Source organism: Kogia breviceps, chromosome 5 (genome assembly GCF_026419965.1).
Source record: "Kogia breviceps isolate mKogBre1 chromosome 5, mKogBre1 haplotype 1, whole genome shotgun sequence".
NCBI classification, from domain to species: Eukaryota; Metazoa; Chordata; class Mammalia; order Artiodactyla; family Physeteridae; genus Kogia; species Kogia breviceps.
Window position 1 is genome coordinate 80,126,829 of NC_081314.1, and position 15,989 is coordinate 80,142,817.

The 15,989-nt window shown below is 45.3% G+C and overlaps 1 protein-coding gene across 1 annotated transcript in view; it reads left to right on the top strand.

The window, feature by feature from the left end:
• Nucleotides 1–15,989, top strand: part of ITGB5 (integrin subunit beta 5) — a 116,013-nt gene that overhangs the window by 23,366 nt on the left and 76,658 nt on the right. The window contains exons 3-4 of the mRNA XM_059064370.2: nt 235–439; nt 11,501–11,750. Of these exons, the coding sequence (XP_058920353.1) occupies nt 235–439; nt 11,501–11,750 (455 nt within the window). The remainder of the gene's footprint in view (nt 1–234; nt 440–11,500; nt 11,751–15,989) is intronic.

Here is a 15,989-nt window from a genome sequence, read left to right on the forward strand (position 1 = left end):
CCAAACATTTTTACTGTGCATGTTTACAGCTTACAAAATGCTTTCACATTTGACACCTCACTTAATTCTCACGATGCTTGGTGAGGCACTTGGGGGAGTTATTGTTTTGTCCGCTTTTAGGAAATGGAATGTAGAGGGTCTAAGGTCGCAGGGTGGTGATGAGTCTACAGCCTGAGGTGTCCTGGAGCTGCTCTGACCACCTCCTGCCCTCTTCCCCTGTTTCCACACCTCCAGGACTTTGGCAGCCTGCGGTCGGTCACCTCCCGGTGCGACTTGAAGGCAAACCTGGTCAGGAACGGCTGTGGCGGCGAGTTTGAGAGTCCGGTCAGCAGCACCCAGGTCCTGCGGAGCCTGCCTCTCAGCAGCAAGGGCTCCAGCCCCGCGGGGTCAGATGTCATCCAGATGACGCCGCAGGAGGTCACGGTGAACCTGCGGCCTGGTGAGTGCCCTTGGGGTGGACCTGTTCAAGATGGTGGAAAGATGAGCCGGGCCAGGGAGGTGGCAATGGTGAGGTGTGGCCCAGACCCAAGGAAGCAGAGTCCAAGGCCTTTGTGGATGATCAGAGAATATCTTTGCCATTAAAAAAAATTGTGAAATATATGTAACGTACAATTTACCATTTTAACTGTTTCTAAGTGTGTAGTTCAATGGCATTAAGTATACTCACAATGTTGTCTAACCATCACCACTCTCCATTTCCAGACCTTTTTTGTTATCCCAAACTGAAACTCTGTACCAATTAAACACTAACCCCTCACTCCCTCCCCAACCAGCCCCTGGCAACCACCCTTCCACTTTTTGTCTCTGTGAATTTGATTGCTCCAGGTACCTCGTAGAAGTGGACTCACATATATATTGGTCCATTTGTGACTGGCTTATTTCACTTAGTGTAGCATCCTCCAGGTTCATCCATGATGTAGCACATGTCAGAATTTCCTTCCTTTTCAAGCTGAATAATCCTCCATTGTACGTATAGACACATTTTGTTTATCCATTCACCCATCGATGGACTCTTGGATTGTTTCCACCTTTTGACTACTGTGAATAATGTTCTTGTTTTTTGTGGGAGGATGCTGGTATGTTTACTCCCTAGTTAATACAAGTTTCTCAGGGAACGTGCTATTGCCAGGAGAAAGTATTTTTTCCTGTCAGCAAATTCCATTTGAATCAGTGGCATTCTGAAGGGACGAACTTGCAGAGTAGAGATTTTTTTTTTTTTTAATGACCCTGGAGCCTCTGCCAGCCCTGGAGTTGATTGTGGTATAAGGGAACTGACAGTTTTTGCACACCTACTCTGTGCCTATTACTTGACCTACCCAAAGGTAGCTGATGTAACTTTACACCTGAGGAGCTGTGTGCTCAAGGGCTCCCAGTCAGAGCAGCAAACCTGACTCAATATTGAGACTTTGTGGTTGCACAGCTCATGGTTGTTTCTAGCTCACCACTTCTGTCATTTTGTATTCTACATATTAGGTCCCTTGCGATGTCAAGGGAGGATGTGAATGTGGCCAAATTAGAAAGTATCACATTATTGAGAGAAGGCAGCTTTTTTCCCAAATCCCATTGATTTTTAGCCTTTTCTTCTTTCTCATTGTCTAGGAAACCACTGGCAATAACTATTTCCAGGTGGTTTGTTTAGACTTCAGGGCGGCTGGGTCAGTGGAAAGATGAAGGATCTAGTTGGCCGTCCTAGGTTCTGGTTCTGGCTTTGTTCCTAGCTCGGGGGTCCAGGGCAAGCTGCTCTACTCCTTAGCATCTCAGGGTCTTTGTCACCTTCATTCCTCACAGCCCTGTTCAGAGGCTTAAATGAGACTTTTTGTATAAATGCACTTGAAGAACTTTTTATTATTGTTTTCAAAGAGTAATGGCCAAAGATGCAGATTTTGGAGTCAGTCACATTTAGATTTGGATAGAGATTCTCATGTCTCAGAAGTGGATCTAGCACAGCCCCTGTACGTCTTAAGCTCTTAGTATTGCCTGTTCTTCTTGTTGTCGTTAGAAAGAACTCTGAGTCACTGTGTATTTGAGAACTGTTTTTTTTTGCTTATTGAATTGTCTTGGAAATAAGAAACAGAAGTAGGGTATAAGTGGCATAGAGCAGCATAAACTGCTGGATGGCCCAGGGATTAGTGCTGGGATTAGCTGAAGTAACTGTTTTCACAAGTCATCTCACTGGAAGGGACACTTCACCTTTTGTTTAGTGAGATTCCAAGTTGAGAGAGAAAAGGGAGCCCTTACAAAGCTGTGTGAGTGGGTAGAGAAGAGGAAGCTTTCTGTGAGCCAATGTCCGATGGTGTCCTCCAGGGGGAAGATGAATGCCTCTCCCCACGTGGAGTCAGGGTCAAGGGCTCTGACCTAGAAGGGGATGTAGGCGTTGTTGTAGACTATTAATATATCAGAACACAGTGTATGATAAGAATGGTTACGACTAACATCAATGGTGTATTTTCCTTTTTAACATAACAGAGTAACAGTCACGTCAAGAAAATTCTTAAAGTCATTCACTTTAACAGTATTTTTCATTCTTACTAGATCTTCCGTTGTTGTATATGTGTTCATATTTTTCATATACTAACAACATATTTATGATTGTTTACTGTTTTCACTTAATTTTTGGAAACAAGGACCAAAATTAACACCTCCAGAAGAGTTATAGTTTGAGGGTCATCATCAAGAGAGGTTTTTATTTTTGGAACTGCTCATCTAGAATTACTCTGAGCCTATGGTGCTCTCTCCAAGAAACATTCTTCATGGTGGCAAATCCTTATTCTTTAGGGTAGATTTAATTTAGGGAAGAGTTGGAGGTCACACAAAATCAGAGATGTCACAGTTTCAATTCCAGTTTTCAAAAGCAGAATTCAGGTGTGGCTCTAAGGCAGAGAGACTGCTGTTTGCTTTGACTTATCAACTGGCTTTTAAAACAGCCCCTAAAGAAGTGATTTGAGTGAGGTCACCCTGCTTGGGCAGAGTTCTCAAAGTTCTCATGAAGTTTATGCACAATGCTTATTTATGCATGAAGCTCAACGTATACTTAATTAAAGAAAGAAATCAGTCTTATTTGGTATAGTCAGATCTCTCGCTAAGCATTATGATTCAGTTTCCAGTATTGCAAATAAATGGGAAACATGATCCTGTGTTTATACAAAATCATGATGCGAGTGCTGTGTGCAGCTCTGGTCCTACGGAAGGTGAGGTGATGGAGAGCCCTTTGCTGTGGCGGTCAAGGTGAAGGAGGGGCTGACTGCCCTGTGAAGACACAGCCAAGCTGTGAGGGTGTTTCAGTCTGTAGAGGTGAAGACTAGGAGGAGATCAGATGATGATCTGAATACCTAGAGGTCTAGAACCTTGTGAACATGTTTCTCAAATATAGAAATGCTTGAAGCCAATGATGCCTCTTCAAATTTTGAAAATTTCAGTAATTATAAAGAGAAGGACAGTCAAACAGCAGGTATTTATTTGGGGAAAGGGGAGAATGGTCTGTTGCAACTAACAACATTTTCAGTTTACCAAGAGGGTACTTATTCAGAGTAATGCCCCCGTCACTCAGGAAGGCGTTCAGGTATTTAAAGATTGGTTTTTCCATTGTGTATTTTTAGAAATGCTTTCCTGTCTCCTCCTTTGCCCTGCTCCCCAGTACCTCATAATACGTATTTATTGAATGAAGTGTAGCACTTTACTAGCCTCATGCCAGACTAGTCAAGGATAAGCTTCAGCACAATATGTGAGATACTTCACCAAGGCAAAGTTAATTGTTCCAGGATAAGCCTGGAAAAAAAAGAAAGAAAATTTTTCCTCTACTTTAAGCAGAATTTTTTGTTTTACTTTATTTTTTTAATATTGAGATATAATTCACATACTGTAAAATTCACCATTTTGAAGTATACAGTTCAGTGGTTTGTAGTGTACTTGCAAGGTGGTTACAACATCACTGCTATCTAATTCCAGAAAATTTTCATCACCCCGAAAAGAAACCCTGTACCCGTTAATAGTCACTCCTTATCCTCTGCCTCCACGCCATATTCAGCCCCTGACATCCACTAATCTATTTTCTATCTCTGAGGCTTTGCTAACTCTGGACATTTCATTTAAATCATATAATATGTTGTCTTTTATGTCTGGCTTCTTTCACTTAAGCAAAATATTTTTAAGATTCATTGATGTTGTAGCATATTTCAGGACTTCATTCCTTTTTATGGCCAAATAATGTTCCATTGTAAATTTATAGATACACCACATTTTAGTTGATGGATATTTGGGCTGTTTCCACTTTGGGACAATTATGACTAATGCCACAGTGAACATTTATGTACACATTTTTGTGTGGACATATGTTTTCAATAATCTTGATTATATAGCTAGGAGTGGAATTGCTGGATCATATGGTAATTCCATGTTTAACTTTTTCAGGAACTGCCAAACTTTAAGCAAGATTTTGTATAAACAGAAGATCATGTTTTCCATTTTGTTTCCAGTCCTGGAAACTGTATGTCAGGATAACAATCTTAAAAAAAACCTTAACAAAGGGTATAAAATCCTTAAGAAAGGAAGTAAACTTTAAAGCATATTGAAATGGTAAAAAGCTAGAGGTGGAGCAGTTAGAAAAGGTTTACTTAAGTCTTTATTTGCCTCAATCCCTTAGCCTGTTAAAAAATGACCTCTGATTGGTAGCTTAAAAATTTTTTTTTAATGTTTTAGTTTGAAGTAATTTTAGAGTTGCAAGAAGTTGCAAAAATAATAGAGAGTTCTTGTGTACCCTTCTCAGCTTTTCCCAATGATAACATGTTACATAACCAGAGTATGTTGTCAAAGCCAGGAAATTGACCTGGGTTTCATACTGTTGACTAAACTACAGGTGATTGGTTGCTTTTGATATGGGCTTCCTGCCAGCCCTTATCTATGCTGCTTTTCTCCCCTCTCTCAGGTTCTGATTGGAGATGGCTGGTACCTGACTTAGGTATTGCTTCTGATACCCAGACTGACAATGCACACTTAAAAAGACTTGATGATGGATTGATAGTGCTTTGCTATAGACTGAATATGTTAAAATTCTAACTAACTCCCAATGTGATGGTATTAGGAAATGAAGGGGAGCCTTTGAGAGGTCATGGGGTGGAGACCTCATGAATGGGATTAGTGCTATCAAAACAAAACCCAAAACCCCTCAAGACCCTGGAGGGTGCTTCCCCCCTTCGGCAAGAAGTCTGTAGTATGAAACCCAGAAGAGGGCTCTCACCAGAACCTGACCACGCTGGCCTGATCTTGGACTTACAGCCTTTGTAACTGTGAGAAATAAATTTCTGTTGTTTGTAAGCTACTTAATCCCTGATACTTGTTATAGCAGCCTGAACTAAGTGAACTAGGTAGCCTGAACTAAACTAGAAGTGCCAAGCCCTAATTGCTTGGGGTCAGATGCTGTGAAGGCCAGTAACTCTTCTGATGGTTCCATCTGTCAAGTGTCAGAATCCTGAGGTGGGGAGTGGTGTTTGGTACAGAAGGCGGCCAGTGAGGTAGTTCTTTGGTTCTGGGTCTGGATTTAATTCTGGGTACTAATTGCCTTCGGCTGCAGTGAACAGAGAGCTGGATGATAAGTCTTATAAGTTGTGCACTAGGCCCCTAATTCCCTTTTCAGCTGTAGTCCATTTTTAACATAGCTGATTTTAATGTTTCTTTCAATTTCTAGCACAGAAGTATAATTCTAGGGAATCGAAAAACTACTTATGTTGTTGCAGGAGTATTTATCTGTTGAGACACTACTTTGTCTTAATATTTGAACAAAATTCAATCTTAAAAAACCCAAAAGTTGTTGCTAGAATTCTCTATTTTCATTTTCTGGTAATGTTTGTCATCTGGTATATGTTCCTAAGGAAAAAGCTCACTTTTCACTTTTTATTGAAGGGAAGACAGAAGAAACCTTTAAAAATACATTTCAGGGCTTCCCTGGTGGCACAGTGGGAATCCGCCTGCCAATGTCCGCCTGCCAATGCAGGGGACATGGGTTCGAGCCCTGGTTCAGGAAGATCCCACATGCTGCAGAGCAACTAAGCCCGTGAGCCACAACTTCTGAGCCTGCGCTCCAGAGCCCACGAGCCACAACTCCTGAAGCCCGGGAGCCTAGAGCCTGTGCTCCGCAACAAGAGAAGCCACCGCAATGGAGAGTACCCCTCGTTCACCACAACTAGAGAAAGCCCGTGTGCAGCAACAAAGACCCAACCAACCAATAAATAAATAAATTAATTAAAAAAAAACATTTCTGAGGGAATGCTGGTTGATATTGATTATGGTGGGAGAATCTACACTTAGGAACCCAGCAGTGGCAGGAATTCTTTGCGAAATACAGCTGGGGCTGGGTGCATTGGAAACAGGAAAACCCAGCAGGACATGGGAGGGGCTGCTTGCAGGAGAAGCTTCCTCCTCAGAGGTGATCAGCTTTTCTCCTTTTTTTTTTTTTTTTTTTTGCGCAGGCTCAGCGGCCATGGCTCACGGGCCCAGCCGCTCCGTGGCATGTGGGATCTTCCCGGACAGGGGCACGAACCTGCGTCCCCTGCATCGGCAGGCGGGCTTGCAATCACTGCGCCACCAGGGAAGCCCTCTCTTCTTCTTTTTAAAAAATATTTATTTGGCTATGTCGGGTCTTAGTTGCAGCATGTGGGATCTACTTTGAGGCATGCAGGATCTTTTGTTGCAGTGTGCAGGCTCTTCGTTGTGTGTGGGCTTCTCTCTACTTGTGGCACGTGGGCTCCAGAGTGCTTGGGCTGTGTAGTTTGTGGCACACAGGCTCTCTAATTGAGGCCCATGAGCTCAGTAGTTGTGGTGCACAGGCTTATTGCCCCACAGCATGTGGGATCTTAGTTCCCCAACCAGGGATCGAACTCGCGTCCCCTTCATTGTGAGGTGGTTTCTTTACCACTGGCCCACCGGGTAAGTCCCTGATCAGGTTTTCTTTGGTGTTTGCTTTATCCTATTTCTCTGATCCTGCTGCTTGACCTGAGGCGGGGGTTATGGGGGATGGTTCCAGACAGGAGGGCTGCAGCCACAGGAGGAGATGAGCCTGTAAGGAGGTCTTTTTAAAAAAAATAATAAATTTATTTAGTTTTGGCTGCGTTGGGTCTTCGTTGCTGTGTGCGGGTTTTCTCTAGTTGCAGTGAGCAGGGGCTACTCTTCATTGTGGTGCGTGGGCTTCTCATTGTGGTGGCTTCTCTTGTTGTGGAGCACAGGCTCTAGGTGCACGGGCTTCAGTAGTTGTGGCTCGTGGGCTCAGTAGTTGTGGCTCACGGGCTCAGTAGTTATGGCTTGCGGGCTCTAGAGTGCAGGTGCAGTAGTTGTGGCTCACGGGCTTAGTTGCTCCATGGCATGTGGGATCTTCGTGGACCAGGGCTTGAACCCGTGTTCCCTGTGAGGATTCTTAACCACTGCGCCACCAGGGAAGTCCCTGTAAGGGGGTCTTATATGGAGAGGGAGGAGGGGGACACATGGGCTGGTCAGTGTCACCAGAGACTGGCACAGATCAAGTGCCCACAGTGAAGGCGAGCCCGGCTCTCACTCTCCTGGACTCACGGGAGGTGGCGACTGGTTTAAAGTCTCGGGTGGGGTCTTCCCTGGTGGCACAGTGGTTGAGAATCCGCCTGCCAATGCAGGGGACACGGGTTCGATCCCTGGTCCAGGAAGATCCCACATGCCACGGAGCAACTGAGCCCATGCGCCACAACTACTGAGCCTGTGCTCTAGAGCCTGCAAGCCACAACTACTGAGCCCATGTGCTGCAACTACTGAAGCCCGCACGCCTAGAGCCCATGCTCCGCAACAAGAGAAGCCACTGCAATGAGAAGGCCATGCACTGCAATGAAGAGTAGCCCCAGCTCAGCGCAACTAGACAAAGCCCGTACACAGGAGCAAAGACCCAACACAGCCAAAAATAAATTTAAAAAAACAGAAAAAAGGAAATGTTGTTGTTATGATAAAAAAAAAAAAAATAAAGTCTCGGGTGGTGCAGAACTGGGTGGCTGGAGGTATTGTTGAGTGTGCATGGTTCCGGAAGTGTACCCAAAGATGGAGAACGTGCCCCAGACCCTCTCCTGGCATAGGGTGCCCCTGGCGTGCAGCAGCAGATTCACCTTCAGTCAGCTAACCATGGGGGCTCCCTCGGTGGGGGAGTTCCGGCACTGTAGCTTAATTCCCGTGCTTAGCACCCACGCTGAGAACTGGTCCAGAAATGTCAGTCCCTCCAAAATTTGCTGATGTAACTGAGTCCAAGCTCGAACTGCTCACCGCACAGCAGGCCAGTAAATTGAGAGATGAGTTGCTGGGGCAAGGAATAGCAACTGTATTTGGAAAGCCAGCAGACCGAGGAGATGGTAGACTAGCATCTCAAAGAACCATCTTCCCTGAGTTAGAATTCTGGCTTCTTTAATACTAACAGGGGAGGGGGTAAGGGCCTGGTTCCTGCCAGACTTGGAAGGGGATGTGTTAATTTCTTCCTTCTTGCAGCTAATCACAGGTAGGCCTGGTCAGGATGTTTCCTGTGAGCTAAACAAAGGTATTTTAGCTTAATGCTCATTACCTGGGAGGCAGGGTTCCCAGAGATGGGTCAGTATGTATAATTTAATCTTATAGGCAACATCCCTTTAGTGATTAACTTGTAGTAGAATAAGTTTCCTCCCTATTACACTGACAGAACATTCCATTATTGCCAAGGCCCATTGAGGAGTTTGTAGCATTTAAAATCCAGCATAGTTAAGGTAGCCATAAACCCTCATTTTGAACATTAATGATATTACCCCTTTTCTTATACCCCTCCCTTCTTGGAAAACTGGGAGAGAAATTTTTTTTTTTATTACCATTTGCAGCCTCCCTATGGGGAGGTGTGTGTGTGTTTTAGTGATCAATTTCTCTTAGAATTTAATGACAAGAGACTTCTTACTTCAGAATAGATAACCTCTTAGTATACAAAGAGACCTATGTATCACATCTTGTTTCCCTCTTTGCCTTCATGTCTGGAAAATTTGGAGTTAAATATAATACCCAAGGCCGTTAGCCATTCACACTCAAGTTTCTGGCAGAATGTTCTGTCTCTCTTTTTAGCCCCACAGGAAATTGCTTTAATAATTGACTTTCAGGGGAACTGAGGTGAAGTTTTTCTTGTGTAGAAGCATTTGTATAGTGTTTATATATGCTGTCTCCTCAATACCCACAATAATTAGCATCCTCCCCATTTTACTGACCCAGAAACTGAGCAGCAAGTTTAAAGGAGCCTGAGGTCTTGAGCTCTTGGTGACAAGGTCTGGATTCTAACCCAGCTCTTGCTTTCCAAGGCTAGTGTCCACTTCCCTCCCATGGGTACCTCCCAGCCTCCCTGAATCCAAGCTAGTTCCCTGTTTTCTGGTCCTAAAGTGTTCATCTGTAATTACTCATAATCCCCCAAAAGGTGGAAGTGGTTTCTGGATTAAAGAAGGTATACCTGGGAACTTGGGGGAAGGGCACAGGTAAGAAAATACAGGAGACCTTGTAAAGAGGTCATGGGATTGGACAGAGGGGACATGATCGCAGGCCCTCCCACCCCTCCCCCACTGTGATGTGGCATCCAGGGATGGGAGGGGCCCTGTGCAGGGACATGGGAACCAGAGACAGATATTGTAGCAGTCCGGAATTCATTCTGGAAGAAATCGCGAACATTCCTGTGTTTGAGTCAGACTCCAGTGGCCTTTAAAAATAGGCTCGTACCAACAGGCAACCCAAACTACATCCATCATCAGGCTAGAGCAGCACATGCAAGAACAAGTCAGGGGAAGCAGGCTGGGCTCTATCACTCAGACTACCATGGTAATTATAATAATCATACTTCATTTGGGCGGGCCTTCACTGCTTACAGAACACTCCTTCCTACATGAATGCTTCATAGCCTTAACGCTGTAGTGCTGTTGTTATTGCCAGTTTACAGTTAAGGAAATGGAGGCTCGGGTTGCACCTCTAGTTGAGGGTCAGAGCTGGAACTTGGACTAAGATCTTCTTAATGAAGTATGCCTCGTCTGGGGTGGGAGGAGGTGCGGGGAGCACAGAGCACTGGGTTCCCTATCCTGCAAGTTCAAGAAGGCTTCAGCTCGCTGGTTGTCAGCTTGAGGTGAAAGATTGATTCCTCTGAGACGTGACTGCGGGCAGATGAGGTGTGGACCCTCGTGCGGGAACGAGGCCACCTTTGCCATTGCACCTCTGAACACACAAAGGACGTCCAGATTTCAAATGTGTGTGGACAGTTCTATCCAAAGAGTTCAAGGACATCTCTTGGTGCCTCTGAGAGGCTAACAAGCCTGAGGGCAGATAGGATCACCTGGTAAAATTCACTACTTGAAGTTGTCTGTGAACAGTGTGGTTTTAGAGATCATGAATGAGGAAGGATCGTCATCCTGGCACACGTCCTCCAGTTACTGCGCTGACTTGGTTTGGGCCTTTCTGCACACCATGCGGGGCTAGCTTGCAGAGGCCACGCCTGCCAGACACTGCCTTTTTTCCTTTGTTCTTTTCCTCTGAATCAATTTCTTTTCCCTTTGGCTGTTGACTGCTTATTATAGAACCAAAAGTTATTTTCTCTTTCTTGTAGCTGTAGGCAAATCTAGTAGTGTTTCTTTTCTTTTTCTTCTTTTTCTTTTCGATGGTGCTAAAATTTGGAACATGTCTTTCTGTATTTGTACATATAATTTATGATAATAATGATTTGTGTCTGTGATGGCAGATACGCTGGAGAACTAAATACGATCGTTTGGTAAATGGCTAGGGAGATAGAAATAGGTGGCCCGGCATAAGCATAAACATTTTTGCCCTCTGGGGGTATTTTAAGTAACCATCTTTGTTTTCCCAGTCTCCCTTGCCTTGTACATCTCTCTTCCCCACCTCAGTTCTTTTTTTTTTTCTTTTTTTAACATCTTTTTTGGAGTATAATTGCTTTACAATGGTGTGTTACTTTCTGCTTTACAACAAAGTGAATCAGTTATACATATACATATGTCCCCATATCTCTTTCCCACCTCAGTTCTTACTCATGTCTGTACCGTTGTGTTAATTTCTTTCCTGTTTTCTGTTTCACATGCACCTTTACAGTCTCCTGGCCACATTCCCATCTTGGCCAGTCCTTTCTCTGAAGTTGGTATGTGGTTGGTGGGCTACTTTCACCCAATTTGTGTCTGTGGAATTGTCTGGCTCACTGCCCACCAATTACCTAAGGGTCCTTTTTGCTGAGAAAACAGAACACTACTAAGGAGATTGGTTCTTAAAGAGTTTCCTTAAAAAATGCTGAGGCCTGTGTGTGAAAGGAGAACCTAGAGCTAGCTGCATCCTCAGCACCCATATTCCCTTCGGTCACTCTGTTTCCAGAGTGAAAAAGATGTCTTCTGAGAGGCACACAATCACTAAAGAAAAATCAGAGGTGGACCAGCTTTGAAAGCAAAACCCATCCCTTCAGCCCCAGCGAATTGAATGACCCCTAACACGCACGGTCTCTCGGTTGGCACAGGTGACAAGACTACCTTCCAGCTGCAGGTTCGACAGGTGGAGGATTATCCAGTGGACTTGTACTACCTGATGGACCTCTCTCTGTCCATGAAGGATGACTTGGACAACATTCGGAGCCTGGGCACCAAGCTTGCCGAGGAGATGAGGAAGCTCACCAGCAACTTCCGCTTGGGGTTTGGGTCTTTTGTAGACAAGAACATCTCTCCTTTCTCCTACACAGCGCCAAGGTACCAGACCAACCCGTGCATTGGGTGAGTGACCAGCTGCCCTTCTGTTGGGTATTCAAGGATGGGGGAATGGATCAGTGGCAAGACTGAGCCTAAAGAAAGGCCTAGGGAGGTGATATCTGGGTGCAGGGAGGGAACCTGGCTGAGGTGTTAAATTTGATGAAGGATGATCCAGCTCTGTCCTCCCTCTTCCTGCGAAGAAATAAATTGTTACAAGGTTGCATAAAGATACAATGATGATAGCTCATTTGTTTTTCTACCTGCTGTGTCACAGCACTGTTTTTTACATTAATAGATTTTTTTTTTTTTTTTTTTTTTTTTTTTTTTTTTTTGTGGTACGCGGGCCTCTCACTGCTGTGGCCTCTCCCATTGCGGAGCACAGGCTCCGGACACGCAGGCTCAGCGGCCATGGCTCACGGGCCCAGCCGCTCCGCGGCATGTGGGATCTTCCCGGACCGGGGCACGAACCCGTGTCCCCTGCATTGGCAGGCGGATTCTCAACCACTGCGCCACCAGGGAAGCCCTACATTAATAGATTTTAAAGAGTGTTCCCAGGAAGTGATGGACCCCGGTGATCAGGGAGGGAGCAGGCAGAACAACTTAAACTCTCTCCTTGTTTGGAGTGACTGAGATGTTTGGAATAAGTGAATCAAAGTTGGTTCCTATTGTTTATATACATAACTATAACTTACCTTGACAAAACAAAATGAAAACCCTACCCTTTATAGGTGTGATTTTTGTTTTTTTCCAACATAAGTACTTGAATTAGAAAATATTCAACAGGGCTTCCCTGGTGGTGCAGTGGTTAAGAGTCCACCTGCCAATGCAGGGGACACAGGTTCGAGCCCTGGTCTGAGAAGATCCCACATGCTGCGGAGCAACTAAGCCCGTGCGCCACAACTACTGAACCTGCGCTCTAGAGCCCGCGAGCCACAACTACTGAGCCCTCGTGCCACAACTGCTGAACCTGCGCTCTAGAGCCTGCGTGCCACAACTACTGAAGCCCACATGCCTAGAGCCCATGCTCTGCAACAAGAGAAGCCACTGCAATGAGAAGCCTGTGCACCACAACGAAGAGTAGCCCCCGACTCGCGGCAACTAGAGAAAGCCCTTGCACAGCAACACAAACCCAATGCAGCCAAAAATAAATAAAATAAAATAATTTTTAAAATTAAAAAAAAAATTTACAAAGAAAAATTTCGAGAAATTATTAGAGAACAAGAGTTTCTAACTACTGCAGTGAGCAAATCCAAAAGTATGTAATGACTCAAACTTGAAGGAAGTTTATTTTCTGCTAACCAAGTGCAAATGGGTCTCCTGATCAGTGGATACCTGTCCTCTAAGCAGTGACTTGGGGTCCCAGGCTCCATTGGTTCACATGTGGCTTGAAGGTCATCATGCCTGGAGGATTGCTCACAGGAGGATCTATGGACCAGGATGGAGTGGCCTTTGCTCCTACATTCTGCTCTACAGAGCTGGGTTCTAGCGGGGAGGCTGGGAATTAGGTAAACTGTGTGCAGTGGAAGAGGAAAGGGGATGATGAATAGGTCCCTGCCCTAGTGCATTTGTGTATTGGAGGTGGAGGGTCACTTCCTCCAACTCCCCAATACAACCTTTGTGAAGGTGGTTTGTTTCCTTTCTGGGCTTTCAAGTGTTCCTTTAAATGGCAAGATTATGCAGTGTGACAACAAGTGATAACCTTCAACTTTTTCTTGACTCATTTCCATGTTCAGCTTTGGTTAGGCTTTGGCATGTGAGGCCCCAAAGCATAGCTAGATGAGGAATAGCTAAGACTTACGTTCTTACTAAGTGTCAGGCACCCACTGCACTTCATACCTTATATGGATTATCCCATTTAAATCTCATAGCAATCTTTTGAGGTCTCTAGAAGTGAGCTGTATTTTATTTAATTTATTTATTTTATTATTATTTTTTAAAAATTTATTTATTTATTTAGTTTAGTTTTGGCTGTGTTGGGTCTTCGTTTCTGTGCGAGGGCTTTCTCTAGTTGCGGCAAGCGGGGGCCACTCACTATCGCGGCCTCTCTTGTTGCGGAGCGCAGGCTCCAGACGCGCAGGCTCAGTAGTTGTGGTTCACGCGCCCAGTTGCTCTGCGGCATGTGGGATCTTCCCAGACCAGGGCTCGAACCCGTGTCCCCTGCATTGGCAGGCAGATTCTCAACCACTGACCACCAGGGAAGCCCCTATTATTTTTTTTTAATTAATTTATTTTTGGCTGTGTTGGATCTTCGTTGCTGCGCGCAGGATCTCTAGTTGCAGCGAGTGGGGTCTGCGTTGAGGTGCACGGGCTTCTCATTGCGGTGGCTTGTCTTGTTGCGGAGCACAGGCTCTAGGCACGCAGGCTCAGTAGTTGTGGCTCACGGGCTCTAGAGCACAGGCTCAGTAGTTGTGGTGCATGGGCTTAATTGCTCCTCAGCATGTGGGATCTAACGGGGCCAGGGATCGAACCCATGTCCACTGCACTGGCAGGCGGATTGTTAACCACTGAGCCACCAGGGAGGTCCCGCTGAGCTGTATTTTAAAGATGAGGAAACCGAGGCTTAGAAAGATTACACAAATAGTAAGGGGTAGACTTGGAATCTGAATCAGGATGAACTACTTCCAGAGTCTGTTTCCGTTAATATGATGCTTATTTTTTCCCCATCCAAATCACACTGCCACCCTGATGCTTTCCTTGAGCTTGAGTAATAATACCCATTCCAAAACCACCCACCCTTCTAGGCACTTGCCTAAGGGTAATGTTAGGCTATGCTGCAGTAACAAGCAATCCCCAGATCTCAGTGGCTCAACACAATGAAAGTTTATTTCTTGCTCGTACAAAATCTGATGGGAGCTGCTTTCTGTGGCAGCTCTTCTTCAAGTGGTGACTCAGGGATTCAGGCATCTTGTGATGTCATTTTCGATTCTTTGTCTCCTTGGCTGCCCCTGAGGGGAAGAGGGCTGCTCGTAAGCCCCTGAGCCTGTCTAACTTGTCTCCCCTTTGGCAGCCTCAGCAGTTCCCAGCTCTGGGTTGGACTGGGTGGTGGGGGTGAGGTGGTATTTATGCTGGTATTGTATGTTCTGAATCCTTCCTGACCCTTCTGTACACACTCCTAGAAGCTAACTTAGATCTTCCCTGGGATTGCAATGACACAACAGTGGAAAAAACAGTAAGATAAGAAAAAATTTTAGATACAAATGAGATTCTAAGTTCCTTAGCCACAGAGAGGCACTAGGTGTCCTCACTTGCTGGGTTTAGATTCCTCCTGGCCACAGGTAGCTGCTGGCATTATTGTCACTTTGGTCCTGTCCCCAAGGCCCTTTTCAGCCGCATCCCAGTGCCACATGTCTTTTTGTTGGAGTTCTGCTACTTACCGGGAGCAACAGCATCTTAACCCCAAATTTTTTCAGTTCATCTGGAATAGTGATTCTGTCTGCTGCTTTTCACCTCTGCCCTCTGGTTGGGTCCTGTCTCCCGAGAGACAGGGCATGTCTCTACTTTGATTCTTCTGGGGACCATCAGCGAACTGTCAGATGCTAGATTGGAGGCTGGCAGAGGATGAAGGACTGGCTCGGGGCCCTCAGCATTGAATATTCAAGGTTATTACACTCTCCTTATTCAGAGCTACTTCTCCAAGCCCTAGAAGGCAGAACCAACTGCAGACAGTAGAAGTTTTGACAGTGAGTACAAGGCACGCTGACAAGCTGCTTGGGAGACAGGAAATCCGGTGAAAGAATGGGAGTTTGGAAGGAAACATCAGGTCTGAGTTATACAGATCTCTCTTCCCTAAGCTGGGCAGCACAAAGGGGGAGTCACTGCATGGCTCAGTGAGCAGGCTGAGATGTATCTCCCGCGTCCAGGCAGTGGACTCTGTGTGGTTGCCTGGGTATCCTTGGAGATTCCCCACTGTTCCTGGAGGAGAACAGAGCAAGGGGGGGGGGATGTAATCAGGCTGTTTCTGTTCCTGATTCAGCCTGTACATGTGCTTTCCTAAGTTTTAATGGCACTGTGAATTAGTTACCAACAGTTAAAAATAAAAGATTTAACAAAGAATAGCCAGGATTTTAGGTTTTCTCAAAAAACTAGGAGGTCTAGTAAAGCCAGCCTTGTCCCACATGTTGTTTGGCTGCCACAGTCCGTACCACTCCCTCTCGTCTCCCAGCTGGGCTGCTTCACTCGTTCTGTTATCGGGCCCTCTCCAGATTCTTGGACAGCAATACCATAGAAAGGAATATTGCTCCCATAAGACTCTTAGGCAAGGGA